General features: G+C 36.3%; 1 protein-coding gene across 2 annotated transcripts in view; it reads left to right on the top strand.

Moving 5' to 3' along the window:
• The window catches only part of ARFGEF1 (ARF guanine nucleotide exchange factor 1), a 134,324-nt gene that overhangs the window by 48,500 nt on the left and 59,156 nt on the right, over positions 1-26,668 (top strand). For both annotated transcript variants that reach the window (XM_030859606.2, XM_030859610.2), the window contains exons 3-9: positions 344-500; positions 1,501-1,647; positions 3,089-3,268; positions 9,430-9,706; positions 12,593-12,703; positions 24,743-24,918; positions 25,804-25,937. In XM_030859606.2, coding sequence (XP_030715466.2) covers positions 344-500; positions 1,501-1,647; positions 3,089-3,268; positions 9,430-9,706; positions 12,593-12,703; positions 24,743-24,918; positions 25,804-25,937 — 1,182 coding nt within the window. The remainder of the gene's footprint in view (positions 1-343; positions 501-1,500; positions 1,648-3,088; positions 3,269-9,429; positions 9,707-12,592; positions 12,704-24,742; positions 24,919-25,803; positions 25,938-26,668) is intronic.

Here is a 26,668-nt window from a genome sequence, read left to right as displayed (position 1 = left end):
TAAATAAGCAAGTAAGAGTATTTCTGAAATACCGTAAGATATGCTTTTAAAGTCTTTGCTTAAAGACTTTGATTCATATTTAGAAAGATGACTAAAAATTTAATAACCTAAATAATTACTTTATTTAAATTAATTAATTTAAAATTTTTTTCTTGCATTTAATTATGTCTCTGGCCACTAGCTTATGACCTATAGCAAATCACTTAACTTCTTTGGGCTTTGGTTTCCTCATGAAATATGGGAAAATGAAAATTGGTTTGCTTTTTAGAACTGAAATTAAAGTGAGTATATCATCAATATGATGAATGTGATATTATAATCAGACTCTTCTTTTTTCATTTAGTCCTCCTCATGGAGAAGCAAAAGCTGGATCAAGCACCCTTCCACCAGTGAAATCAAAGACAAATTTTATCGAAGCAGACAAGTACTTCCTGCCCTTTGAATTGGCATGCCAGTCCAAGTGTCCCCGCATAGTTAGTACATCTCTAGATTGTTTACAGGTATGTATGAAATGGCACTATCCAAAAACCGTCTAATTTGAATGTGTTTCTAAGTAGTACTCACAATTGATGATTCAGACATTTTCCATGAAAGCCTTGATTATTCTTTTTGTGGTAAGAAACCAAATGTTTGCTTATATTCAAGAGAAACAATAGTTGCAAAAAGATGTTTCCAGTTTAAGGATAGCAGAAATCATTAGATAGCTTAGTGAGACACAAAATCTTTACTAAGGTTATCAATAATGGAAGTGTCGTAACCTGCTGCTGATTTTACATACTTCATTATTTGCCCTGATTTTACTGGATGCTTGCTGTTTTGTGTGAAGCAGTGGGTTAATATTAACAGTTTAGTATTTATATTTACTGTGAAACTTTAGCTCTGACCTTCATTTATGTCAGAAAAATTCCTTTCTGTCTTCCTGTTTTACTTACACACAGAGACACACACATAAGGATAAGTTCATTTGATTTGTGACCTTGTTTTCTCTGAAAAATTAATATCTAAGGTCTTCCTTCCAGGGTTATAATGGTAATGATGAATGAACAAATCTGTGATTTATTGCAGCCAGTGTCTGGAAATGGTTTTCTGTATATTCACAGACCTAATTTGGAAAAAGATTTTGGGTCATTTGAACGTGTTAAGATAGCTTTCACAAAAGCAGTATCAGTAATGTTTGGATAGAAAGCCGTAAGCTGTTAGAACTCACCAGAGACAAGTTCTAAGGCCTGCCTTTCTCAAAGTATTGCCTGATGGTTTTGCTATGGTTATTTTTCTGTTTTTGTGATTATTACAAGTGTAAATAATTTCACGTTTATAGCTAATAAAGCTTTCTTTAGGAAAAGTTGGTATAGCCTTGGCTTTGATTATACCTTAATATTTTTGTGTAAAAAGTTTAACATATGTTCAATTGTATATCATAATTTGAAAGTATATTTAATTAGTATATATATATATATATATTAGCTTAATTAGGATCTTTATTTTCTTTCTCTGTTTCAGAAACTTATTGCTTATGGGCACTTGACTGGCAATGCTCCAGATAGTACAACACCAGGCAAAAAATTAATTGATAGAATCATTGAAACAATTTGTGGCTGTTTCCAAGGTCCTCAAACAGATGAAGGAGTTCAGTTACAAATAATAAAGGTAATTAATTATAAAAATGAACTTGTTATTCATAATCTACTTTTTTTAAAATCAGAAGCCTTTTACCTTGAAAATATTTGGAAAAGTCATTTTATATGCTTTCCAGCTATAATAGAGGTCATTTGGGTGCTTTTTAGACTCCATATCAGGGGATTTTATTGTTGAATGCCAGGAATTCACTAGGAGAAGATTCATTACCAAATCTCTTACTTTGAAGGCCCCAGTTTAGGCCCCCAGAGTCTTCCAGAGCTTTCCAGTTTCTAACGTGGTTCTATCTTTTGAGCTTTAGGGTCCCATGTCAAGGTCCTGTGACCCTTCTAGTTTCTTCTACTACTGTCAGACCACTTGTAGTCTAGTCCCACCTGCACCAGCCTTTCTGCTTGAGCACCAGCTTTCCTGCTTCCCTTGCACCTGTCAATCTGCTGAACCTGCTCAGCTAAATCCTGTCCTGGGTTTGTGCTATGATACACCTGGATCATTAAATTCCTTTAAAGAAAAATGACTCATTTATGTTTTCAGTCTACTATACATATTGAATTTTTAATGTTACTGCTAATAGTAGTGGTGGTATGTTTATTTGTTAGTAAAAATTTTCTTGTACTATTAGTACTTTTGAAATTGTTTACATGTATGAAGTGTCCTTTATGTGTGTCTATCACCCCTTCTGAGCCTTTCAGTCTCATAGCTGCATTTACTTCATAAGTTATAAAATGTCATAATTATAATAAAGCTATTCAGTTTGGCCTGTTGTTTGCAGTTTCATGTCAGTTGTGGTTTGTTTAGTATGTGCTTAATGCTGACCCTGCATAGCACTGTGCAACATAGAAAGACAGAAGATACAAGTCCTTGCTTTTGAGAAATTGAGTAACCTAATGTGTGACAGTTCACAGAAATTATAGCTGTTCACTTTATTGGAGGATTCACCTTAGGATTATTTTAAATGCTTTATTTTAAAACATTTGTAAGCATCTTCAACAGTAATAACAACAGCACATTGAGTTCAGTCTGTAAGTTAGATCTCAGAAAAATTTGAAAGTGAATAGGGCACAATACGTATCCTCTCCAAGTTGACATCTAGTTCAACAGATATATCATATGAAGCGTATCTGTGCTACACTATGACAGAGTATTAATGCTGTGCAGTTTAGTAGACCAAAATAATAATCTATTAAAATGAAACTCGGATTGAAATAAATCAGTTGAATGGTTTTTTAGCGTTTTGGGTTTGCGAGGATTATATGGAAACTACAACCAGGATGGGGAAAACATAAAATATTTTAACAATTGATGATATATTTAAGGCAGGTAGAAAATCTGTATACATTACCTTAAAGTGGTAATGGTGTCTGCAATTTTTAATTCTAATACAAAAATACCAATGTATTTCTGTGCTGAAACTCTGGATGCAAAAAAAAATCGCTTTAACTATTTTTTTTTAAAGGCTTTACTTACTGCAGTAACATCTCAACACATAGAAATTCACGAAGGAACTGTACTGCAAGCTGTGAGAACATGTTACAATATCTATCTAGCAAGCAAAAATCTCATCAATCAGACAACAGCCAAAGCTACTCTTACTCAGATGCTAAATGTTATCTTTGCACGCATGGAAAACCAAGCAGTAAGTATTAAAAAATGAGAGAGATTGTATAGAACACCACAGGCATCAACTATAGAAAAGATTTTAATGAAAATATAGTGAAATCTTTTGTGTCTGTGAAGAAAATGTCTTTCATTTACAGTTTTACCTACTGGAGATTTGTGGTATTGTTTTTGTTTGAGGCTTACTGAGTTGCTTGACGTTGGATAAAATACATTTTGAATTGTTCAGAAATAGAATTTGAAAGATGTCGATTGCCATCATCCTCATTGAAGTGTTTATGAATTGATATTTTTATTGCTCTCAAGCTTAGTAGATGAGTATAATATAGATATCAAGTTACCTAATTTTTTTTTTTTTTTTTCCGTACGCGGGCCTCTCACTGCTGTGGCCTCTACCGTTGCGGAGCACAGGCTCCGGACGCGCAGGCCCAGCAGCCATGGCTCACAGGCCCAGCCGCTCCGCGGCATGTGGGATCTTCCCGGACCGGGTCACGAACCCGTGTCCCCTGCATCAGCAGGCAGACTCTCAACCACTGCGCCACCAGGGAAGCCCCAAGTTACCTAATTTGATCTATTCTGGTATAAAATTATTTATTCATTGAGCCTTTAAAAAATAAATTTCTATAGTGATGAAATATATTTGGGGAGGAGGGTAAGAGATCAGCAGCTAGAGAATCATTTTTTAAAAAATTATCTAGGTCTTCATAATTAAAAACCAACTTCTAACTTTTTATCTGGAACTGATTTTAAACTTAGAGAAAAGTTGCAAAAATACTTACAGAGAGATCCTCTTTACTCTGCTTTCCTAATGCAACATCTTACATAACCATATTACAATGTTCAGAAGCAGAAATTAACACTGGTATAGTACTATTAAGTAAAGAAACCCTGATTACTTAGTTAAGGTGGTATCTTCCAGGTTCCTCCACTGGAAAGTTACTCTTTTACATTTAATAAATATCTCAGGAGAGATACTTTCAGACTATGCAAATATCCTGTTTTTTTCCTCATATTCCCCCACACCCAATTTGAGTATCCATTGGTGGATCTGACTGGCAACAGTTATTACCGCTGTGTTTCCCTGGTGGTGATTTTCTGTTTCTCTCTCTTTCTATATTTATTAACCAGAATTATTCTCCTTTCCTATTTATTTATTCAGTTTTTTATTTATATCAATCTGTATTAATGGATGTTTATTTTATTCTATGTTTTATAATCCAGTTCTATCATTATTTATTCTGTTGCCCCAGTTATTCCAGCTTTGGCCTTCTGTCCTTTTGACAATAGCCCCCAACCTTTTTTTAGTACCTCTTCACTTTCTGGAATCTCAAGATGTTCCCTGCTCATTTTGAATTTTCTCTGCTTCCCCGCTGGAGTAGTAGACACATAAACAGGGAGCCCTGGCTCCTTCAGTTGGAGAATGGTAATTGGATACCAAGATCTGAGTGCCAGGTGTGTTCACTGCAGCTGAGATGTTACTACTTCTAGGCCCTCCCAGCAGACTGAACTAGGAAATACATACGTGTACAGTCACCCCACCTCCCCCACCCCGTGTGTGACTACCCATCCGTATGTCTTAAAAGCTGTGTTCATACTGATGCTTCTGATTCCAGGCCAGTACCACAGGGTTCATTTCAGCCTTCTCCCTTTACTTATTTGTAACTTTCTCTAAACAGTGAGAAATAAGGCTTTCATTTTTTATGATACATTATTTGTTCAGGCCTATTACACACATATAGTAGTTTTAGAATTGCTTACTTTTTTTTTTTTTTTTTTTTGCGGTACGCGGGCCTCTCACTGTCGTGGCCTCTCCCGTTGCGGAGCACAGGCTCCGGACGCGCAGGCTCAGCGGTCATGGCTTACGGGCCCATCTGCTCTGCGGCATGTGGGATCCTCCCGGACCGGGGCACAAACCCGTGTCCCCTGCATCGGCAGGCGGACTCTCAACCATTGGGCCACCAGGGAAGCCTAGAATTGCTTACTTATAACACTGTGAGAAGCAAAGTTACTAGGTACATTATAGCATTTATATTTATTGGGTTTTGTTTTTTTCTTTGTCTTTAGCCTTATAGTATCCATTCAAAATATTATTTTCCAAAGTTACTTAGGTTAGTTCTGTTCTTCTCCATACACTTCAGCAGGATAATTTTATTACTTTATAATGCAGTTAAGTTCGTTTGTTACTGCCTGTTTTCCGTTTCAGTACTCCTCACGTTCTGGTTTAATTGCTTGCTTATTTTTTGAGTCTGTTAAACACTACTATGAATTAAGAGTTAGTGGTAGTGTATATATGGACATATATACACTACCAAATGTAAAATAGATAGCTAGTGGGAAGCAGTCTCATAGCACAGGGAGATCAGCTCAGTGCTTTGTGTCCAGCTAGAAGGGTGGGATAGGGAGGGTGGGAGGGAGGGAGATGCAAGAGGGAAGAGGTATGGGGATATATATATATGTATAACTGATTCACTTTGTTATAAAGCAGAAACTAACACACCATTGTAAAGCAATTATACTCCAGTAAAAATGTTAAAAAAAAAAAGAAAAGAGTTAGAGCTCTACAGAAATACTCCTCATTCTTATCACTCCAGTCCTCTTCCTCCCTTCTTTGTACTCCTTGGATGTAGCTAATCTCTATTGTTTATGGTTTATCCTTCTACATTTCTTTAGCACAAATGAGCAGATACATGTATGGTTTCATGTATCACCTTTCTTATATGAAAGGTAGTATACTGTATTAGTCATCTGTCACTGCATAACAAATTACCCCAAACTTCAGCTGCTTAAAACTCACAGCTTAGCTGCTTATCTCTCACAGTTTCTGAGGGTCCAGAATCCAAGAGTGGCTTAGCTGGTGGTTGTAGCTTGGATTTCACATGAAGTTGCAGTTGGCTGCATGGATCACAGTATCAGCTGGGGCTGAAGTCATTTAAAGCCTTCATTGGGCGGAGAATGAGAGAGAGAGAGAGAGAGAGAGGAACAAGGCAGAAGCTACATTGTCTACCTTATGATCAGAAGTGGTCACCCAAAGAGTCGTGTACCACAGTCTTCATTGCAGCACTGTTTACAATAGCCAGGACATGGAAGCTACCTAAGTGTCCATCGACAGATGAATGGATAAAGAAGATGTGGCACATATATACAATGGAATATTACTCAGCCATAAAAAGAAACGAAATTGAGCTATTTGTAGTGAGGTCGGTGGACCTAGAGTCTGTCATACAGAGTGAAGTAGATCAGAAAGAGAAAAACAAATACCATATGCTAACACATATATATGGAATCTAAAAAAAAAAAGAGTTCTGAAGAACCTAGGGGCAGGACAGGAATAAAGACGCACACGTAGAGAATGGACTTGAGGACACGGGGAGGGGGAAGGGTAAGCTGGGACGAAGTGAAAGAGTGGCATGGACACATATACACTACCAAATGTAAGGTAGATAGCTAGTGGGAAGCAGCCACATAGCACAGGGAGATCAGCTCAGTGCTTTGTGACCACCTAGAGGGGTGGGATAGTGAGGGTGGGAGGGAGGCAAGAGGGAGGGGATATGGGGACATATGTATATGTATAGTTGATTTACTTTGTTATACAGCAGAAACTAACACACCATTGTAAAGCAATTATACTCCAGTAAAGATGTTCAAAAAAAAAAGATCACCCAGACCATCCCTGGCACAGTGTGGGAGGGGACTCTACAAAGAAGTGAAAATCAAGAGGTAGAGATCATTGGTGGCCATCTTAAAAAGGCTGGCTACCACACGTACTCTGGATACTCTTTCATACTCTTTTCACTTAACAGTATGTCCTGGAAAGCATTCCATATCAGCCCTTAGATCTTCCTCATTCTTCTTTATAGATGCAGAGTACTCGAGCATGTACTATAGTCTATTCAGTCACTCTCCTATGTATTGACATTGGATTATTGCTAATATTTTGTAACCACATATAATAGTTTTGCTGCTTTTTTTCGAAGAAGTGAATGAAATTTTATCACTTTTTAATAGAAGTATAAGTTTTATCGGTTTGACTTGTTCAGCAAATTTTACTACATTCCCTGTACATTCTTGGCACTGTTCTAGTTCTCAATTGTACAGTGCTGGGCAAAATACCAGCACTGTATCACCACTACTTTCAGAATTCTTACAGACATAGAGGGGAAAGATGAATCTTAAATAATCACACAAATAAATATATAACAAATGAGTTATGATAAAGGCTATGAACATGTTTCATGTTATGAGGCATATTAGTTCTGTGCTATGGATAATTAGAAAAGTCAGAAAGGGAAGAGAGAAAATTAAAAAGGCAAGGCAGAATAATTTTCCACATTTGCTAAAATATTCTAAGCTAGAAGTCTAATTCATTCGTATATACAGCTGATAAATCTTCCTCTCCTTCCCAAATAAAATTCACTATAAAGTGTTCAGTTCTAAAATTATTTCAAGAGAAGATGCTAATTTCTTTCTCTGTAACAGTGGTTTTCAACTGGAGGTGGTTTTGCCCCCCAAGCCATATTTGAGACACTTTTGATTGTCATGACTGGGGTGAGTCATAACCTGTAATGGGTTTCTACCCATTAGAGATAGGGATTGGGATGTTGCTAAACTCCCTGCAGTACCCTGGACAACCTCCACCTCCCCCAGCGCACGCCGCGCGCGCACAAAAACAAAAAAAAAAAACAAAAAAAACACAAAGGATTATCTGTTCCAAAGGTCAATGGTTCTGATGTTGAGAAACCCTACTACAAAGTTGAAAGTGTATAGAAAATGTTTAAAGTTAAGTTCCTCTTTTTTCCCAAGGATCTTTCTAGAGTTTATACAACTCTGGAATAAGTAGAAAAAACTAGAATTCAACATTATGCTTGTCTGTAATTCCTAAGCATGTGCTTGCCCTACTAAACCATGGTACGGATTAGCTGAAGTTAGGCTGAGGGCGAGATTGGATTGCAAGTCAAAGGTTCCTCACTGTTAATTTGGAAATGGACTTTCTCATTAATGGCCTAAAGCTTTGAGAAGTCTGAGAAGTTTCTTCTGATTCCAACTGTGTGCAACTAGTCATGCCCATCAGTTTCCTTATCTGTAAAATAAGGGACTTAGATCATTGCAGATTATAAGTCTTTTCGTACCTTTTGGGCATTTAAATCTTTTAATTCAAATTTGTTTTATAAATTCATATGATTAATTCTGATATTTCTGCATAACCTAGAATATTACTAGGAATATGAAATGTTCATGTTTGACACTGTAAAATATCTATCTTTGTGGAAATTAATTCTGTGAGAATGATTCCTATTAGGTCATGAGGATCAAAAGAGATGTGTCTAAAAGCAATAAAGTGCCAAAAAATGAAACCCTGTGATCTTGATTGTTACTGTTTTTAGCATCTTGTAAGTGAGCCAGTTTTACACGTAGTATTACGTACATAGTAATTTAGGTCTCCTAAAATAAAACTGGAACATTTATAGTTTTTTCATTCTTATTAGATGACTGATTGGGCAGAGGCATTTAAGTACTCGTAATTTTATTTATTAAGTGTAACTATTATTTTTTAATTAAAAGATATTTGGCAAGGTGACATGAGAACATGCTACAGAAAGGTACACACCGAAAGGTTCCCTCCCACTCTTGTTTCCAGTTCAGTCATTTCCTAACTTCTATCCCCAAAGGTAACCATTATTACTAGTTTCTTGTGTAAATGTCTAGACTTTGTTTCTATATATATAAGTAAAAATGAATGTGTGTGTATTTTATTTCCCTGTCCACTTTTTTCCTCCCTTAGTGAAGCTTTTATTTGATTTTAGGTAAATCTACTGTTACATTGGCAACAGTCCAATTATCATTCTAAGGTTATTAAAAATTAATTTGTTTTTAATTTTGTTTTGTTTCAGTAATACATTTACATCATTCAAACACCAAAAATAATGACAAGAGGATATAGTGAAAGACTTCCATCTCTGTTCTTGTTTGCCAAATTCCATCCCCCTAAGAAGTAACCACTGTTTCCTGTTGTTCTTCGTTTTCAGTATGTTTTAGTTTTTTATTTCTGATGGACCACGATTTCTAAGCCTAGAGACAAGGTGGCAGCTCCTATGAAGGATTTATAGTTGAGTATAACATTACCCCTCCAAATTTTAAACAACTTATTTTGCTAATATTGGCAATTATTTTCTTTCTTTCCAGTTGCAGGAAGCCAAACAAATGGAAAAAGAAAGGCATCGACAGCATCATCATCTGTTGCAGTCTCCAGTAAGCCATCATGAGCCTGAATCACCTCAACTTAGATATTTGCCACCTCAGACTGTTGATCATATGTCCCAGGAACATGAAGGGGACCTTGATCCCCATTCACATGATGTGGATAAAAGCCTTCAGGATGATACAGAACCTGAAAATGGATCTGATACTTCCAGTGCAGAAAATGAACAGACTGAAGCTGATCAGGCAGCTGCAGCCGAAAGTAATCTTTCTGAGAAGGGGTTGCAGGGGTTGGGAGGTGTGTGTTGGGGGAAGAATGTAGGAGGGCATTTTTGGTAAAGAAACGTGGAAAGGGTGATATGACTTAATGGGTGTCAGGCACAGTGTGGTAATTGTGGACTTTGTCCATCCTAGGTGATAAAGTTTTCTTAAAATTAGTTCATAGCAAACAGGAGACCTATTTATTTAGTAAAGTTTTCTGGAATGTGACTGAAAATTTTAGGAAATCATTATAAGATCACAAGGTACTATTGTCAAAAAAAAGGACTGAAATTAAATATGAAAAGATATCTTTTGAATAACCACCTGGCATACAAAAATATTTATTTTTATAGCCTGATGTGTAATAATCGATAAGATTTAGATATTCTCTGTGTTTTTTTCTAAGTAAATTTATAAGAAAAAGGTTACAAGATTACAAAAATTAAATTGCATTTATTTATTTTACAAATGTGTTTCTCTAAAAATAATCACGTGCAGTCATTTTTTCCCCAAACGTTATTCTCAGCTTTAGCTGTTGTATAAAACTGTCAGGAAACGAGTTTCTTCCCTTTATTCCTCCTTAGCTTGGTGTCAAAAAAATGATGGAAATTCTGTTGCCTTTCTAGTGTGGTTTTGTAGAACTAGGATGGTTAGGGCTTAGTTACAATTCATCTGAATTCTGTGTTTTTACTTTACTTTGAGGAAAGACTTCTATAGTATATTTTCAGCTCTTGATTTTTTTCTTTAACCACATCTTTTCCATAACATAACAGTGGTTTGAGCATCAGCAGTGTCATGAATTGGTGCCTTTTTACTCTTTTTAAGAGTACTTTATTTAGCATTTACTTTAAAGGGGACAGTTTTGATAAACCAAGCATTTCTAGTACTCAAGCTAATAATGAATCCATACTGCCTATATGATTTACATTTTTCTAGCCTGCCCTTGCTGAAATTTCCCCTACTTTAACTGTAAGCTTATAAAGGAGCTATTCAAAGAGCTAATCTATAATAAGGCTGGAACTTTATTTATTCCTCCATTTCTTCATCCGTGCATTCAGCAAATATTGATTTAGCATACTGTGTCCCAGGCACTGTGCTAGGACTTGGCGTTAAAAAAGCTGATGAAGGTGTAGCCATTGCTCTTAGGGTACTCATGGTCTGCCTGGAAGGTCAGGCATGTATAAATGAGGTGTAATGTGATAAATATCCTGCAAGTGGCATGCATAAGATAATTCTGCTGAGGAGAGTTAGGAAGTACTTTTGTAGAGAAAGTGTTGCTTTAGCTGAATCTTGTTTGGATAAGGGAAGGAATTGCCTAGCCAGAAAATTTAGGGAGTTTTCTAACAGAAGAAACAACATAGACCAAGACCCAAGGGGTGGAAGCATCTACTGTGTAGTAGGTACCACTGTAGGTACCTTTTAAGATACAGCACTATAAATAAGACATAATTCCTGTGGGATAGTCGTGATTTTTAAAGGTGTTTTTCTCTCGACAGCTGATATAAATGAAAATTTTGCTTCTGAGCCGTTGGGTGAGAGTGCGTGGTCTGGAATTAGATTATCTGCTTTGAATCACACCTCTCTCACTTACTGGCTGTGTGACTTTGGACATAAAAGTTAACTTCTATAATCATTTCCCATGTGTAATAAGTATTATTCACGGTTACTCTAATTCTGTTAGATAATTTATAAGAGAATTGACTCGATTTGCTAATCATTTTGTGCACATTTTAGTGACTATATATATTTAGTTATGTTGAAATTGTTAATTTTTAGACTCTTGGTAACTTTAGCCAATTGGAGTGCAGGAATACAAAATTTAAGAAAGATGGAAAGATTGTATGTCAAGACATTTATATGTTTTTACTCCACAGAAGAATCTAAATGCTGTTGTATTTGAATTTTTTATAAAATGAAGTTACTGATTTGGCATGCTTATTTATCAACTTTCTCCTGTGACATTCAGTATTTTGTAGAATGCAGCGAACAGTAGATTAGGAGCAGTGAACAACAGGGAGGACAGACTTCTGGAAGTCAGAGTTTTACGTAGTGGTCCTTCATAGTGGTGTGAGTTGCGGGGTGTGTGTAGACAGTAGCACCATAAGCTCACATGCAGTCTGAGGCCATTTGCTGTAGGGCAGTGGCTCCCAGAACAGGGACCCAGATCTCAAAGCATCATAAAGTGCCAACTGAGCCTTCCTGAGATATTTTCAGCATTTCAGAAAATCCCGGGGAAACTGTATTTTTATCTGCAAAAGTCACTACAAACTGACTGGGAATATCAAGTTTTATTAGTTTCTTGTGTGTTCAGAAGTTCTGATTGGTAGTTATGTCTGTTTTTGATTAATGTTAAATTGGGAGATGAATTCTTTTTTACTTACTAAATTTAGTTTTACATTGGATATGTGGAGTATGTTGGGGAAAAAATAGTAAGGAAGAGCTCAGATAGCCCAGTCTCTGGTTCTTCAAGGACCTCATTATATTAGAGCACAATGATGAGCTTGTTATTACTGGTGAGCCTAATTAATCAAAACAAGCTTTAATTACGTTTAATATTATTTGATCAGTGTGGGACATGTTAGAAATGTTTCATTCAGAACTTTTAAAAGTTTTGGTTCTTAAAGGAATAATCTAGAAAACTCATTTAAGTTGAATAGTCATTTAATAGCTTGTCAAACGAATCATTGTTGAAATTGACTTAATGATAAAACATTTTAAAATATGGTTTGGTTAAAAGTTTTGAAGATTTAACATGTAATTGCTTCTAGTTTCATATATCTGTTTTTTTCTTTTATTCTTAATTTCTTAGATTTTTTTCATTATAACTGTTTAGTAAAAGTTTCCAAAAAACTAAAATACTGTTTTCTTGAATTTTTCTTTTTTAAAGCATTATCTAAAAATGATGTATTATACGATGGCGAAAACCATGACTGTGAGGAAAAGCCACGAGACATTGTGCAGAGCATTGTAGAAGAAATGGTGAACGTCATCGTTGGAGGTAGCATATTTGACTTGAAATTAGTTTATTCTGTCTTACGTTATTTCATGTGACTGTGGGGACTATTTTATAATGTGCAAAACAGAAAAGGCAAAAATTGTGTGTAGAAAAATATTTAAATCTCTTTGATTATAGATGAGTACTTCCTTTTTCTCCAGTTTCAGTTATAATCTGTTTATAAAAACCCACTGTTCCCCACCCCATTAAAAAAAAGGTTGATTACCATTTCATTTTTTGTTTTTATGTTTGCTGGGAGAAGGGCAAGGGTATATTTTCCTTCCTCCTAAATGTGTTAAACTTTATAAACTAGAAAATGTTTAAATTGATTTGGTTTTTAGTATTTTGTATCTTCGGAAAAATCGTGATTTCTTATACCTTTATTATCATGACCCAAGTCATAGCTGATACAGGGGCAGATCCTATCATATGGATTGTATTATAAAAATTTTTTAAAGTTTGATAGGAGTTTCATTCACACTTCTTGTGAACAGTATTATTATAGATAGGATTAGATTTGAGACCAATCCACTGAAGCTTATTTAATTCATGGTATCTTGCACAGGACTAAGCATAGTACCTTGCTACATGTACTTTTAGAAATATGATTAAATGTACAGTGTGGCTCTTGAATGAGAATAGTACTATTTCAGCCATGCCTAATTTCCATTTATAATGTCATTTCTAAGAATATATTTCCTTCTTTAGTACAACACTAGAAGCAAGTATTCATCTGATTGCATTCTTAATTTTTCATTCATCTTTTCATTCAACGAATACTTAGGAAGTACATACAATTGTATGGCACTGTAAGGAGACACAAACGTTTATCTGAAATAGACCATGCTCTGGAGGAAAGGGGTTCTGGAGTATAGGAATGTAAGATAAGTGTCATTAGAAAGAAATAGCTAAAATCCTATTAAAATTCAAAAAAAAGAATGGGTATTTCTAGCTAAAATTATCCAGGAGGGCTTCATGTAGGAGGTGACACTTGAACTTAGACTGTATAGATATTCACGCAGGTATAGGGAGTGGTGTTTGATGTATGGGAAACAGTTAGCTAAACTCTAGAGAGAATGATTTGGGAATTGGCAGGTGGTGCTTTAGCTGAAGTGTAGAGTATGTGGTGTCATATGGTAGAAAATAAGTTTGAAAAAGTAGTTTGGAGCCAACCAATGGATGGTTATAAATTCCAGCTTTAGGATTTTGAACTTCGTTCTAAGAGAGAATAAGTTACCATTGAAGATTTTAGAACTAAGAAATGAAGTAATCAGAATAATGTTTTAAGAAGCTAAGTAGGGAAATATGAAGTCCAGTGAAAGACCAGTGCAGTAATCTAAACCTAAATAGGACAGTAACAGTGGAAATAGAGAGGAAAAAGTGAATGAGAAGTGAGATAATGGAAGTTGAATCAAGAAGAGTTTGCAACTGATTGAAATCTAGGTGAAAGAGAGAATGAAAACTGTGTCAAAAATCCCAAAGATTACCTCAAGATTTGGTGATTCACTAGAAGGACTCATCATATAGTTACACTCACCACTGTGATGTGGTGAGTCAAGGTACAAGGCAAAATCATCAAAGGGAAAAGGCGTATGGGGCAAAGTCTGGAGGAAATCAGGTGGACAATTCCAGGATTCCTCTCCCAGTGAAGTTACATGGGAAACTCTTAATTTCCTCAAGCATTGAATTATGAAGTGCTGTCTAGCAGGGCAGCTCCTTAGAGACTGAGTGCCCCAAGTTTTTGGGGGGAGCCTGTAGTATAGGCACTCTCTATCTGCATATACCAAAATTCCAGATTCCCAGAGGGAAAGCTGGTGTTCCAGCATAAACCACATTATTTGTACAAACTATTGAGGCACAGTGAGCCACTTTTATTGGTTCTGGGAAGAGTGAGAATCCTCCCGAAGTGTAAATTCCAAGGTTCCAGCCAAGAGCCAACTTTGCAAGCAGGCCTTTCTAAGGATAGGCAGTCTCAGGCATGCTATGTTAGCTCTTTTCTGCACAGGCAGTCTCCCAGTTTTTGAGCCTAAATGGGTAAGTGGGTGGTAGTACTATTGGTAGAATTATTGGAGTAGATGTTGGCGTGGGAAAAAAGGTACTAATTTTTATTTTGACATTGCATTTGACCGTCAGGTGTGCCATTCATGTGGAAATGTTTATGAAATATATAATGGAAATACAGAACTCTGGCCTAAGAGATAATCAAGGCAGGTGTTATAGGTGGGAGTCATTCTGTTAAAATTAGTACTTGAAGTAGATTACCAAATGGGAAAGTGTAGAGGCTAAAGAAGAGAGCATGGTCTTGGGGAATATGAATTTTTCAAAAAACCATAAACTTATAATAAGGGAAGAAAGAAAGTATTAGGTCTCCACACATTCTCTTAAAATTTTATAATGTATATTAGGGGTTGGAAAATAATGTTCCATGAACCAAATTTGGCCCACTACCTATTTTTGTAAATAAAGTTTTATTGGAACACAGCCATGCTTATTTGTTTATGTATTGCTTATAGTGGCTGCCTTTGCACTACAAAAGTAAAGTTGAGTAGTGGCAACAAAGATCATATGGCCAGCAAAGCCTAAAATGGCTACTGTCTGGTCCTTTGCCAGTTTCTAATACATATGAATACAGAGTGTGAAGTGAAAGTTCTTTCATTTTTCTGCTTTTTACTTAGAAAACTTTCAAACCTAGAGAATAGTTCAAGGAACAGTACAGTTAAAACTGTAGGTCCTTTTCTAGATCACTAATTATTAACAGTTTTGCTACATTTGTTTTACTTGTCTTTAAGTAGACCCGTGTGTGTGTTTTGTTTTTGCTGAACCATTTGAAAGTTGGCTATATACAACATGACGCTTTACCCCTAAAATAACTCAGCATATATCTTCTAAGAATAAGGGCATTCTCATACATAACCACAATTCCATTTTCACACCTAAGAAAAGTAACACTCTTTTAAGAATATCTAATATAAATACACTTTAAAGTGTTCCTAGTTGTCCCCAAATGTGTTTCTTATATCCTTTTTTTTCTGTTTCTAGTCCAGGACCCATTCTAGGTACACTTGCTGCATTTGATTATCTCTTTGGTCTCGTTAGTTGAGAACAAGTCCTCTTGCCTTTTTTTCCATCTTTCATAACATTTATTTTTAAGAGTGTAATATTGTCTTGCAGAATGTTGCACAGTTTGAATTGATCTGATGATTTCCTAATTTTGATTTAGAGTAAACATATTTGGCAAAAATACTGCATAGGTAATGTTGGTATTTCTTATTACATCATATAAATTGGTGCATAATTAAGTTACCCCCTGTTGGTGATAATGTTTGATCACCTGGTTAAAGATGACCACCAGCTCTCTTCATTGTAAGGGAACATTTTCCCCTTTATAATTAATAAGTAATCTGTGAGTGATACTTTGAGATCATATCAAGATCCATTCACTTACTGGTTTTAAAATCCCTTGATGATCCTTAGATATTACATGGATTGCAATATAGTGATTTCATAATTCTAATATTGATCAACATTTTTATATGGAGAAGAGCACCTCCCTTTATTCAGTGTGTTACAATCCTTTACTGTCATCATTTTTTGTTCCTGATCTGGCCAGTGGGAATCCCTTCAAGCCAGCCCCTGTGTCCTTTTGATGTGATTGCATTGTCTTTGAGCATTTCCTTGTTTTCTGGAACAGTAAGATGTTCTAGGTTCACCTTCAGCTTTCCCTTGTCCCAGCCCTGGAATCAACAAGTTCTTTAGGAGTCCTTATTCTTTTTACTGGGCAATTGTATTTAGAGACCAAGGCCTAGGTACTAGGTATGCTCACTGCTACTGGGGTGTTATTACTTTTAGTCTTTTCCAGTGGACAGAAACAGGAGATATACAATCACAAGATAATCTTATTAGTTCCAATTCACATCCAGCACCACAAGGTTTCTCTTCATCTTCCTGCATTTCATTCTTGTGTTTCTTTTTCCACAGTGAAAACCTAAATTTGCAGAAACAGTGTGCCATTACCAAGAACAAGCTGATTAATTAAAGTTCAGATTTCTTTGCAATCATATGTGTCCTTAGAATATATTTTACTAAGGATGAAGAGAGTACTGTGTTCAGAAGTTACTTGTATTAACTATTTTTATTGATTTAACTTTTTAAATTGAAGAACATTTACATGATTCAAAGTAAAAATTATATAAAATACTTAGAGAACTCTTCCTTCCATTTCTCCCCTTGCTGACCTGCCTTATAGGTAACGACTTTCATAAGCTTGTAGTTTATAACAGCAGTCCCTAACCTTTTTGGGACTGGTTTCATAGAAGACAATTTTTCCACGGACCGGGACAGGGGGATGGTTTCGGATGATTCAAGCGCATTACATTTATTGCTCACTTTATTTCTATTATTATTATTTTATTGATTGATTGCTGCGTTGGGTCTTCGTTGCTGCACGTGGGCTTTCTCTAGTTGAGGCGAGCGGGGCTACTCTTCGTTGCGGTGCGTGGGCTTCTCATTGTGGTGGCTTCTCTTGTTGCAGAGCACAGGCTCTAGGTGCTCAGGCTTCAGTAGGTGTGGCACACGGGCTCAGTAGTTGTGGTACACGGGCTTAGTTGCTCCGCGGCATGTGGGATCTTCCGGACCAGGGCTCGAACCTGTGTCCCTTGCATTGGCAGGCGGATTCTTAACCACTGCGCCACCAGGGAAGTCCTATTTCTATTATTATTACGTTGTAATATATAATGAAATAATTATACAGCTCGCCATATTGCAGAATCAGTGGGAGCCCTGAGCTTGTTCTCACTTGCCACTCACTGATAGGGTTTTGATATGAGTTTGTAAGCAATTAATTCATTATGGTCTCTGTGCAGTCAAACCTCTCTGCTAATGATAATCTATTTGTAGCTGCTCCCCAGTGCTAGCATCACTGCCTCAGCTCCATGTCAGATCGTCAGGCATTAGATTCTCATAAGGAGCTTGCAACCTAGATCCCTCACATGCACAGTTCACGGTAGGGTTTGCGCTCCTATGAGAATCTAACGCTGCCACTGATCTAACAGGAGGCAGAGCTCAGGCAGTAACGCGAGCGATGGGGAGCGGCTGTAAATACAGATGAAGCTTCGCTCGCTCACCCACCACTCACCTCGTGCCGTGTGGCCTGGGGTGTTGTGGGGTGCAGTGTTGGGGACCCCAGGTTTATAGTGTGTGTGTGTGTGTGTGTGTGTGTGTGTGTGTGTGTGTGTGTGTGTGTTTCCCCAGAGAAGTAAGCAAATACTTATGATTATTTCTCTTTCTTTTTGATAGAACACTGTATATCTTCTGTGTCTTCCCCTTTTTTCACCTAATATGTACTAGAAATCCCTCTATTTCAGTTGATAGAGATTTCTCTTAATCTTTTTTCTTTTGGCTGTCTGCATGATACTCTATTATGTGGGTATATGTTTATTCAGCCAGTCCTCTGCTGACAGGAACTTTGGTTGTTTCCAGTATTTTGCTATTACAAATAAAGCTGCAGTGAATAACCATGTATATCTGTATTCATATTTGTGGAGATTGATCCTCTGGGCAAATTCAAAGAGGTAATATTACTAGGTCAAGTGGTAAATGAATGTGAAGGTATGTTAGCTTTTGCTGAATTTCTCTTCATAAGTGTTGTATTGTTTTGCACTCTTACTTGAAACATACAAGAGTGCCTTTTTCTCCAAGCTCCCAGTGGAGTTTAAGGTTTTGAATTTTTGCCAGCCTGACAGGTGAGAATTGTATCTTACTTTGGTTTTAATTTGCATTTCTCCACGAGTGAAATTAAATATCTTGTTGTGTTTGAGGGCCATTGTATATCTTTTTTAGGGAGTCATTATTCATGTCTTTTGTTCATTCTGTCAGGTTTTTATCCTTTTTCCCTTATAATTTCAGAGAATCCTTTTATATTAGGATTCTGTGATATATTTTACAAATATTTTCTCTCAGTTCCTTATTTGCCCAAGTCTTCTGACCTTGATATGTTTTTTGCTCTTTAAAAAGTTTTTTTAATAACATTTTTCATGCATGTCTGTATTCATATATTTGAATATAAATGGGAACATACTGTACTTACTGCTTTATAATCTGCTGTTGTCACATACTAAATTATAGTTTTCCTTTCATGTCATATTGTACTTAATTATATTGGTGGTCCATAATTTATTTAAATAACCTCCTATTAATACTAGCATTTAGGTTGTTTACTAGTTTTTGCTTTGCATGGCTCTCATGGAGCATTCATATTATAGATATCATTTTGCACTTTTCTTTAGGGTAAGGAATACTTGACCAAGATGTATGAACATTTAAAATTTATATACAGTGCTTTGTTTAACATCACTTTAATAGATGGACTATATCTTATTGTTTTAATTTATGTTTCTTTGATTATTTGCATGGTAAAAACATAGGAAGCAGTCATTATTTTTGTAGGTCAAATACTGGCAATTTCATGTGGTGCAGCTGAGTGTCTATGGGCTATTTATACTTTTCTGAATTGCCTATTCCTATCTTTTGCCCATTTTTCCATTCAGTTTTTTTGGTTTTTGTTCTTTTTTTGTTTTTCATCTTTATTGGAGTATAATTGCTTTACAGTGTTGTGTTAGTTTCTGCTGTACAACAAAGTGAATCAGCTGTATGTATACATATATCTCCATATCCCCTCCCTCTTGATGGGTTTTTGTTCCTTAATTCAAGATTTCTTCATCTTAAGAAATTAGCCCTTGTTCATTGTATTATAAATATTTTTTCTCCAGTCTTTGTTTTGTTTTGTTTTGTTTCCCTTTGCTTCTGTTGTTACTGTTCTCAGCAGATATTTGACCATACCTAAAAAATTTAACAAATAAAGCCTTTTTCTTTGTGATTTTGTTTTTGTCTTGCTTAGAATGGATTTTACCACCCTAAGATTATAAAAATATTCTACCATACCATGTTTTTCTAATACTTTTGTTTTCATTTTTTTAATTTAAATTTTTAATTCATCTGAAATTTATTTTTCCGTTTGGTATGAGATTAGATAGCTAGTTATAACCTAGAATAATACTTCCTTTCCTAAATTAATTTGAAATCCCACTTTTATCCAAAATGGTTCTGTTGGAGTTTTCTGTACAGTCACATTGAGCTGTTTATTCTTATCCAGTGTTGAATTGTTTAAAATATTTTAACTTTATTGTATATGTTGATCTTTATAGTGCAAGTCCCTCCCCATCAGTTTTTTATACATTTCATTAAATGTATACACAAAGTTTAGAACCAGTTCATTCAGTTCAAAAAGTAAGTTTATTTAGTAATTGTTTCTAAATGTTTTTCATTTGGTTATCTTGGGTTTTCTAGATGAGTAATGATATTTTATCTTTGTTTCTTCCTTTATAATATTTACGCTTCATTTTTGGTCTCTCAGTTTTGTTATATAACATTAGTTTGAACCTCAAGAAAATGTTGAGTAGGGTTAATGGTGGCAAGAATCCTCATTTGTTTTTAACATTATTGCTGTATTTCACCCGTAAGTTTGATGATTGCTTTTGTGTTTTGGAGGATACTCTTTATCAAGTTCAGTAAGTTTCCTGTATTTCTAGTTTATTAAAAGATACTTTTTATCTTTTTGTGTGTGTGCCTGGGTGTGATTTTACTTTTGTTTTTTAAATCAGGACTAGCTGTTGAATTCTTTTCATAACTTTTCATCATTCTAGTGATTTTTCTATTATGTTTTTAGCTATTAATTCTCCTCTTTCTTTCCATTCTTCCCTTCCACATCACACACTACAGTTGTTGAGTATTTTTCATCATATCCTTTATTGCTCTGACAGTCTTTCCTAATTTCCATCATTTTGTCTTATGATTCTGCATTCAGAGAAAATGTTACAAGGGGCTTTCCAATACTTTATTCATTAATGTCCATTCTACTGCTTTTCCCAGTGTATGTTTTTTCTTTCAGTAATTTTGTTTTTGTCTCCAAGAACCCCTATTTTTTCTTGAGCTCCCTTTTTTCATAGCGCTTTGCGCTTTTTTTTTGTGTGTGTGCGATACATGGGCCTCTCACTGTTGTGGCCTCTCCCGTTGCAGAGCACAGGCTCCGGACGCGCAGGCCCATCGGCCATGGCTCATGGGCCCAGCCGCTCTGTGGCACGTGGGATCCTCCTGGACCGGGGCACGAACCTGTGTCCCCTGCATCGGCAGGCGGACTCTGACCCACTGGGCCACCAGGGAAGCCCCTGCTCCTATTTATTGACGCAGTATTCTTTCACACATCTCTGGGAGTACCAATTAAAATTGTTCCAGCTGTAAAATGTTTCACCGGGAAACCATTTGCTCAGATTGCTGACCTTTGTCCTTACTTTTGAGCATAGACTTTACATTTCTGTCTGTTTAAAGAATAGAAAGACCAGATTTGATCAGTATATAAAGAGCTTTCTCAGTAATTCTGTGCACTGCTTTTCCATTTCTCATGAGGCTTTCCTCTCCAGAGTCTGCCAGGTGACTGCCGTCCAAAGGCAGACCTTATTTCCCAGCTGAGAACTTAACTAAAAGAAGCAGATGCCTCCCTTGAGCAGAGGGGGATCCTGGTGATCCTTGGGCTGTGTTGTAAGCACACACTGAAGCCATGTGAAGCTTGGGATAAATGCTGTTTCAACGTTTTATATATTCTAGCCTCGGGGTCAGGAGTGGGGGGAGCGTTCTTCAAACTTGGTTTGTTCCCATTCTCCCAGCCTTTGCCAGGAAATCTTAGGCTGCCTTCATTCAGTTAGGGCTTTATTTAGCATTAGTTAAGTAGAAACAGGTGGTTAGAGTGGAAGCCTAGAACCTGAGATTTCACTGCTGTACTAGCTTGCTCAGTGTTTATTGCAGCACCGTCTCTTCTCCCTTAGCTGGGACGCTGCTCTCTCCCTTCCTACCCTACTTCTTAGGTTAAGACACCTACCAAGCAAATCCTCCACTTTAATTAACAGGCTGCACTCAGATACATTCTAGATGATCGTGGCTGCTGACAGCTCTGTTGGTAGACGTTGGCCTGGTTTCCCAAGCTCTCTTCCCTCCTACCCCATAGCCCTTGGCATTCTGTCTAGGCTTGGGAGTATATTGGAACCCACATGGTACAATTCAGCCACTTCTCAGGTAGCTCTGTCCTTTGCATGTGTTCAGTCACAGGCATCTGAACATTATTGGCTTTTCCCTTCTTCCTCCGTCCGAACCTTTTGTTGTTGTTGTTGTTGTTCATGCTGCGTGGCTTATGGGATCTTAGTTCTCCAACCAGGGATTGAACCCAGGCCATGGCAGTGAAAGCACCGAGTCCTAACCACTGGACCGCCAAGGAATTCCCATGAACTTATCTTAATTTTTAGAAATTCCTTCAAGATTTTGGTCTATTGATTATATCCTCCTTAGTTTTCCAGTGCTACTAAAGGCTATTTCTCTTGTTTATATTTTTTCCCTTGTAGTTTCAGTGGGATTTGTGAAAGAAGAAGGTAAATTAGTGGGCTCAGCTCACCACCTTGTAAACAGAAGTCTGCACTTATGTTTAGGGGACAATTAGAGGGAGAATTAGAGGGAAAAAACATAGAGAATAATAATATCTAACTGTTAAGTACTTTCTTTGTATCCCCAATGATTTTAAGTGCTTTACTTGTGTTTACTCAATCCTCCCCAAACTCTGGGATGTTTAGGTACTGTTATGATTCTCTTTTTTACAAATGAGGAAATTGAGGCACTGAGATTAAGCTAACCTGTAAGAAGTGGTAAAGACTCCAACCCAAAGATGTCTGGCTTCAAAGCCTGAAAATAAAATAAGAGAATGTTTTCAATTCGTTTCAGAAATTTCCTAAGAAGGAAAGTATTATCAATGAATATTAATTATTTCTTTAGAAATTTGATTTAGAAAAGAAAAATGGACAGTAGCTGATGTGTGGTAGGAGTTGCAGGAAAGTTATGTCTTTATAGTGAAAAGATGTGAGTGTGTTAGTTGAGTATTGGGGAAGATCCAGTCATGTGCACAAATTGAAAATGTAATGTTTCAAGAAAGTATCCAGGGGAGAAGGACACTACCTAAGGCAAGAAGAGGTAGATTTGAGGGTGAATGAATGATTCATCTTAGAAATGTGAAGGAATTTTTTTTCCCTGAAATGAGAGGGAAGATAAAGATGATTGTTGGTGTTAAGGAATTTTATAGTGGGTGAGGAAGAGTAAGGAAGCCTGTGTTAAATTATCTGCATAGCTTAAGTAGAAGGCGGAAGTTGTTTATTAAGGGAAGGTGGAGGAGGGGCAGTGGAAAGAGATGTAATTGAGTACAGAGAAAAAGGTTGGGAGTAAGTGCTTTGGGGAACAATCATCAGTTTCTGATAATCATTATTAAATTTTTGTGACTTCTTCCAGAGAGTTCTTTACATATATATAAGCATTCTTTACATATATATAGAAAGCTTTAATAGTATTTAGTGTGTCAGACATTAGCGTATTACCAGGTACACTCCTTTCATTACTCAAATCAGTTAAAAAATTGGGCACATGTTACCAGTTAGCAGCAAAATTAATAATAGCTACTACCCCTTATTGAGAACCAATTGTGTTCTTTATGTACTGTGCATGTGTGTGTGTTTTGGTGATTCCATATAGACATTATTATCTTTGTTGCTTATGAAGAAGGTGAAATGACTTCTCCAGTTAAGTGGTAGAGACATGATTAAAACAGCAGGGGTCTTTCATATTCTAAAATCTGTGCTCCTTCTAGTACATTGTATTTCCCTCATGCTAGCCTGTAATTTCTTTTACTTGGCAGCATGAGAGGAGCAGTTTCCTGCCAGATAGCTACTGAGTTATGGCCACAGACATGTATGTGTTCCTTTTTCTTTCTTTAGTTCATATTCTTTTCCATTATGGTTTATTACAGGATATTGAATATAGTTCCCTGTGCTTTACAGTAGTACCTTGTTGTTTATCCATTCTATGTATAATAGTTCACATCTGCTAATCCCAAACTCCCAATCCCTTCCTCCCCCATTCTCCCATCTCCTTGACAACCATAGTTTGTTCTCTGTCTGTGAGTCTGTTTCTGTTTCGTAGATAAGTTCATTTGTGTCATGTTTTAGATTCCACATACAAGTGATATCATGTGGTATATTTCTTTCTCTTTCTGACTTACTTCATTTAGTATGATAATCTCTAGGTCCATCCATGTTGCTTCAAATTTCATTTTTTGTTATGACTGAATAGTATTCCATCGTGTTTTTATATGTGTATATCAATCACATCTTCTTTATCCATTCATCTGTCTATTGACATTTAGATTGTTTCCATATCTTGGCTACTGTAAATAGTGCTGCTATGAAGTTTTCTTTTTTAAAGTAACATACATTACACCTAGAGTAGTTCTGAAACTTGGTATTGTTTGCATTGTCTATGTTTGTCCTACTAGAAGTCATTTATTTCTGTGTATATTAATCACAAGTAAGATTACTCAGAGTGACATACTGAAGAATATTCACAGCCATTATTTCCATAGTTGTGTTCCAAAGAATATATGTTATTAGAGGTATTAGTAGGTATTCTAAAAAGGGGGTTGGGATCTCATGGTAAAATAAATTTTGGAAACGCTGTGTATTGTATATCCCCTTTGGAGAACTCAGTGCGTATTAGCAAATTAAAGGCTGTGATAAAGATACCTATTTTCCATCATTTCCCAAACTTATTTGAAAATGGGATTTTTTTGAAGAATTTCTTTTAATATCTTAAGGCATTAGCATTCATTAGGACTCAGTTTAGTAAATGCTAATATAGACTAAAAGTAAGCTTCTGTTTCAGCACATTCTGTTAGCCTTTCATCAGCTGAGTGTGTTCCATTGCCAGAGCTACTTAAGGATCATGTTTGGATATATTCCAAATGCATACTTACTAGTAAGTATGCTAACCTTTAAATGGTGCCAATACATCTTACTTCACATTGCTTTTCTGCCACTGTTTCATTTTAAATAGTGTATGCTTTTTCAGTGCACTTCAGTTAAGTTAAATATGTTTGCATGTTTTTTCTTCTTACCGTTTTAGATATGGGAGAAAGGGCTACCGTAAATGCAAGTGCAGATGGCAACATTGGAACCATAGAGGATGGTAGTGACACTGAAAATATTCAAGCAAATGGAATTCCAGGAACACCAATTTCTGTTGCATATACACCGTCCTTACCTGATGACAGATTGTCTGTCTCTTCCAATGATACTCAGGTATAAATAGAGGAAAAATCCTCTTAATCTTACAAATTGATAGGCTGCTACCAACACCTTGTGGTGAATATATCCAGTTGATAATGCTGGCTGATTTCAGTTTGAGGAAATAAAAAGTTGTGGTTTTTTTCCCATTGATATAAATCCAGAGCAGTTTATTCCCTTAAAATATTGATAGCTATATTTCCAACTCTAAGGTGTGTCTCATATGTGTTCACATCTTTCCTCCTCCCCCATTGAAATTACATTTAAAAAGAACATTCTTATCACATATTTATAGGATAATTCTAGTATACTAGGAGGGGAAAGAGCTTCTGGAGATCTGGAGAACTTCGTCTTACCTTTGCTCAGGGTACAATAAAATCCATACTGTGGTAGTGATAGGGTCCTCCTCATCCTTCCTACCCTGTATTTTGTGTATTTTTTCCTTATCTTTTCAGATAAGGGAGTCCTACCGTAAATCATTGCCCCATACATAGGGGTAAGTTTTCCGGGCCTTGCTGACCTTTATCAGTTAATAACTTTTAAATGTTGCCTTAACAGTCTCCATTGTCTTATGTCTATCTGCGCAGAGTAGATAAAAAATAAAATAGGACAAAAACATAAAACACCTAGTGACAGGTAGTGGAAAGCGTAGTTTAGGCCATAAATGGGTAAATTTTAAGAGTTTGGTGGCATATTTTAAAAGAATGCATTTTTTAAGGTATTTATTGTTGGGGATGGGAGTGGCATGTCACAATAAAGAAAAACAATATGGCAAATTCCTCATCTAGTTTTCCTTCCAGTAGAACCCCACATATAACTGAATCGAATAAAATATATAGAAGGCTGAAATGATTTGCACTGGCAGATACCTTTATTTACATGGTGTGTTCACTTGTGTAGGAATCTGGAAATTCTTCAGGACCTTCACCTGGTGCTAAGTTTTCCCACATTTTACAAAAGGATGCCTTTCTAGTATTCAGGTCATTGTGTAAACTGTCAATGAAACCACTGTCGGATGGACCGCCAGATCCAAAGTAAGTCCTCAGCTGTTCTGCCTGACAGATGCAGCTTTTTAATCTTGAGCCTTACTGTAAAATAGTCTTTGGGTTTTCTTTTGTTTTTGTCTTTTAGGACCTTCAAAAATACTTCGGGGGGTTATTTTACTTTTTAAAACATGTACTAAAGAACAGTGAGTTTCAAAATTGCTAGAGTAGATACCTTATACTATCTTCCAAAAGCACACCAACAGCATTATAGAATTGTGCCTGGTGCATAGTAGGTGCTCATCAAGTATTGAATGATTAAATGAATTATTATTTTAATATTGTAAGTAACATTGGTACTAATGTAGCCCTTTACATGTAGCCTCATGCTAGGCTTCTGAAAGCTACTACTTGAAAGGTAATAAAACCTAAGAGAAATAAATCTTAAAAGTCATAATGAAAGATAATAATATATTCATTAAGGTCTGAAAAAATGCCCTAAGATGAAAACTTTCTCCCGTGGGGAGCAGGAAATACTTTATAGGAGTCACTCATCTGCTTCCCATCAATTATATTAGTCTAAACGGTAGGTAAGTGCCATTTTTTAAGTCATAAATTGTCATATATTTTCTGTGTAAATGATTCCAATGCAAGTACTTCCTGCTCGAGGTTGAGTTTGGGATTTATTAAAGAGCCCTGCTCCTCTGATGTTGCAGCATCATGTATTATATAGCATGTCAGTTTTAGGAGAACTTTCTGGAGAAAGTCAGCTTGGAGAGGCC

Source organism: Globicephala melas, chromosome 17 (assembly GCF_963455315.2).
Source record: "Globicephala melas chromosome 17, mGloMel1.2, whole genome shotgun sequence".
NCBI classification, from domain to species: Eukaryota; Metazoa; Chordata; class Mammalia; order Artiodactyla; family Delphinidae; genus Globicephala; species Globicephala melas.
This window is presented reverse-complemented; position numbering and strand designations above follow the sequence as displayed.